The following is a 3,325-nucleotide window of genomic DNA, read 5'->3' as shown; positions in this document are numbered from 1 at the left end:
GCAAGTGACGATCTGTTGCTTCCCTTGAGATGGCTACAAAGAGAAGGGCCCATAGTCCCAGCTTGTCCAATTTCCCCATCTGATCACATGACCAGCACCTCCCTGCTAAGGATGGGGATAGATTCCACGTCAGCCTACGTCTTCCAATTCCTACTCCACAGATCTGCTTCAAAGAGGCAGCTGCATGAGAGAACCATGCTAAGCCCAGCTAATGCGCACAGCCCGAGGTAGCCTAATGATGGATTTTGATGAGCGTGTCCCCTGTTCCTCTAACATGTATCTGCCCAGTTGCACTTACTACGTCTCGGGTCCTGACTTCTCCAGCCTGCCTTCTTTCCTGCCCCAAAGCCCATCTTCTCGCCCCATGCCCTATTCCTACTCCTCTAACCTGCCCCAGGTGCAGCCAGTCAGAGAGGTAACCTTCAGAGAGTATGCCATTGACACCTCCAGTAAGTGGCACCCCAGGACCAACCTGCCCCACTGCTACACAGCAGATGACATTATGCACAGAGACTGCCTTCCTGCCTCCAACGCAGCTGGCATGGGGGAGATGTTCGGCAAGAGTTCCTCCAATGTCTACCACCCCAATGCCAACGTCTCCTCCAACTTCTATAGCGCAGTGGGCAGGAATGGGGTGCTGCCACAAGCCTTTGACCAGTTCTTTGAGACAGCCTATGGCAGCGCGGATCACCAGCCTTCCGACTTCTCCCTGGACAGACACTGCGACAAAGTTCCCGGAGCGACTGCGACACCTTCAAGTTCGGAGTCTCGGGAGGCTGAGGACAAGGAGAGGAGAGCGGAGAGCAGCCACAGCAGCCACAGCAGTCACAGCCACAGCAGTTCCCACTCATCCTCCGGCAACAATGAGGACAAAGCCAATGGCTCCAGTACGTATTGCTGCCTGTAGCGCCTGCCCCTGTCACTGGCTCTGCAATCTCAGCGCACCGCTGTTAAATTTTTATATGCTGTTTTATAAGCATATAAGGTTTATGGAGGGCCCTTAGATTTACCCCAACAAAACTTTCTTATAAAAGGCAGGATCACGTGCTTAGCACTGAAATTGGCCGTGAAATACCAGCCACCAATGGATGCCTTAAGACAATCCTTCCCCTTTTTTTTCTTTACCCTTTTAAAACTCTGGGGTCGGTTTGAGAATATATAGTAAGTAAGAATTTGGGCCAATAAAAAAAATATACACACAGAAGTGACCCTGCATGCTTTGATATCAGAACGTTCTTGCATGACATGCCAGCAGGGCTTCCCTGCCACTGCTAGGGCTAGTATGGGTGCACACAGGTGATGCTGGGACTTGTTACACTGTGTGATCCGCAGCTGTGATTGCAGGATTACAGGAACCTAACGTTTCCTGGTCTTGCAGGACATAGATTGTTTCATGTGAAAATCGTAGTCGAGAAACAGGTTCTAAAGAGCAGATGTAGAAATATGTGATTGCAAGAAATAAATAGATTCCAAGCTAGTTACCAATCAAGTAGCATTGTGAGTAATACATCTGTCTATCTATCTATCTATCTATCTATCTATCTATCTATCTATCTATCTATCTATCTATCTATCTATCTATATACATTTGCCTATTTGTTTATAGTGAGGGTCTAGGTGTGTGTATCTATGTTCTGCTGAAGTTCATATTGTGTTTATTAACAGCAGCATATTATTTAGGACAGTGGTATAACACACTGAGTATATACAGACAGTCAAAGGTAGGAGGGCCCTGCTCGCAAGCTTACAATCTATAGTAATGTAAGGATCTGAAAACTATACACTGAGTTGTAGAGATACTGAATCAATCTTCAAGGCGTCTTGTATATTTTTAATTATAAAACCAAGGAGCCAGAGTGCAAGCTAATAAAATATCATATATAGTGCTGAATAAATGAAGTAGTTGATCCCTATTATTATATTCAAACAATATCCAAGTGCTAGTGGCAGCCTTATAAATGGAAGCCGTGAGATCACTAGTTTGTTACTTTTTAACTATTTCTGCCCTAGATCGCGTGCAGTGATGCTGAGTCTCTTTGGGTAAAAAAAAACCCCTTGGGCTACAGTCTTCCTGTAAATGGCTTATTATGGAAGGGACTGTAAATTACTACTGTACGCTACCTTAACATGATGGTATTTATTCTTGTTCCACAGGTGGACAACGTACCCGTAAAAAGAGGTGTCCTTACACCAAATACCAAATTAGGGAACTGGAAAGAGAATTTTTTTTCAGTGTGTATATTAACAAAGAGAAAAGGCTTCAGCTTTCTCGAATGCTGAATTTAACCGATCGCCAAGTCAAGATATGGTTTCAAAATAGGAGGATGAAAGAGAAAAAAATTAACAGGGACCGATTGCAGTATTATTCGGCTAATCCCCTCTTATGAGAGTAACTGCCTTTTTCTTTCTTTCCCCGGACATATATATTTTTGTTCATGACAAGGTCAGACCACAAGATTACATGTATGTGGATTGTGCATGTAACTTCAAGGACAATGGGAAGTAACATTTGCTCATGAACATCCCTTCTTAAACGGAAATAGCTGCCTCAAGTCTTATAACCTGATGAAGAGGCTAAGGGTAGCAGTATGGTTTCAATTCTCTAGCTGCATAACGTACCTGGATGCAGCGAGCACCAATCTTTGACACACGTTATCTTGTTGTGTTAATGGAGTGATGTTTTCAGTACGATTTTGGTACAGTTTCTAAAATGACCAGTTGCAACATTGGGTCATGATGTACTTACTATTATTATGAAGCTATTTTTTTTACTTTCCAAACTTTCTCACCGTACAAAACATCATAACATCTTAAAAATTTACTCTTCAGTTGTTTTTTGATTGCAACAGGAAACAACAGCCAACAGAGAGAAGTTATGTGGTTTACTAGATAAATGTATTGTACAAGCGACCTGCTGTCTTCGTTCTTGGTTCACCCATATCAGTTATTGCAAATTTCACCTATGTGGTCTATGAAATATGCACTTTGTTTGCTTACATCAATCTATGTCTAAAGTTGTGGAGAACCGCAATTTAAAATCAGACAACTTGCAACTATCACTTTGACCTGCAGCCAGACAATGATAAAAGAAAATGAATCATAACACAGGAAATCAATAAACAAGAATATATATATATATATATATATATATATATATATATATATATATATATCTTCATATCAAATAAAGTCAAATAGATTATTTTAATCTAAATTTATGTGCCCACGCTATAGTTTATGCTTAGATTAAATCTCATTTAAATATATATGATACACCAAAGTTATTAAAATCAATTATGAAAAAAAAAAAGATATTTGAAATGAT

The 3,325-nt window shown here is 41.2% G+C and overlaps 1 protein-coding gene across 1 annotated transcript; it reads left to right on the top strand.

Annotated features, from left to right (window-relative positions):
• Nucleotides 1-211: 211 nt before the first annotated feature.
• On the top strand, nt 212-2,387 carry HOXA11 (homeobox A11). Its single transcript, XM_083186361.1, has 2 exons — nt 212-887; nt 2,155-2,387. The coding sequence occupies exons 1-2, from the start codon at nt 212-214 to the stop codon at nt 2,385-2,387; spliced, it is 909 nt and encodes a 302-aa protein (XP_083042487.1).
• The last annotated feature ends 938 nt before the right edge of the window (nt 2,388-3,325 follow it).

Source organism: Crinia signifera, chromosome 5, assembly GCF_055691185.1.
Source record: "Crinia signifera chromosome 5, ASM5569118v1, whole genome shotgun sequence".
Lineage (NCBI taxonomy): Eukaryota > Metazoa > Chordata > Amphibia > Anura > Myobatrachidae > Crinia > Crinia signifera.
Note: the sequence above shows the minus strand (reverse complement) of the source record. Positions and strands in the feature narration are given on the sequence as shown.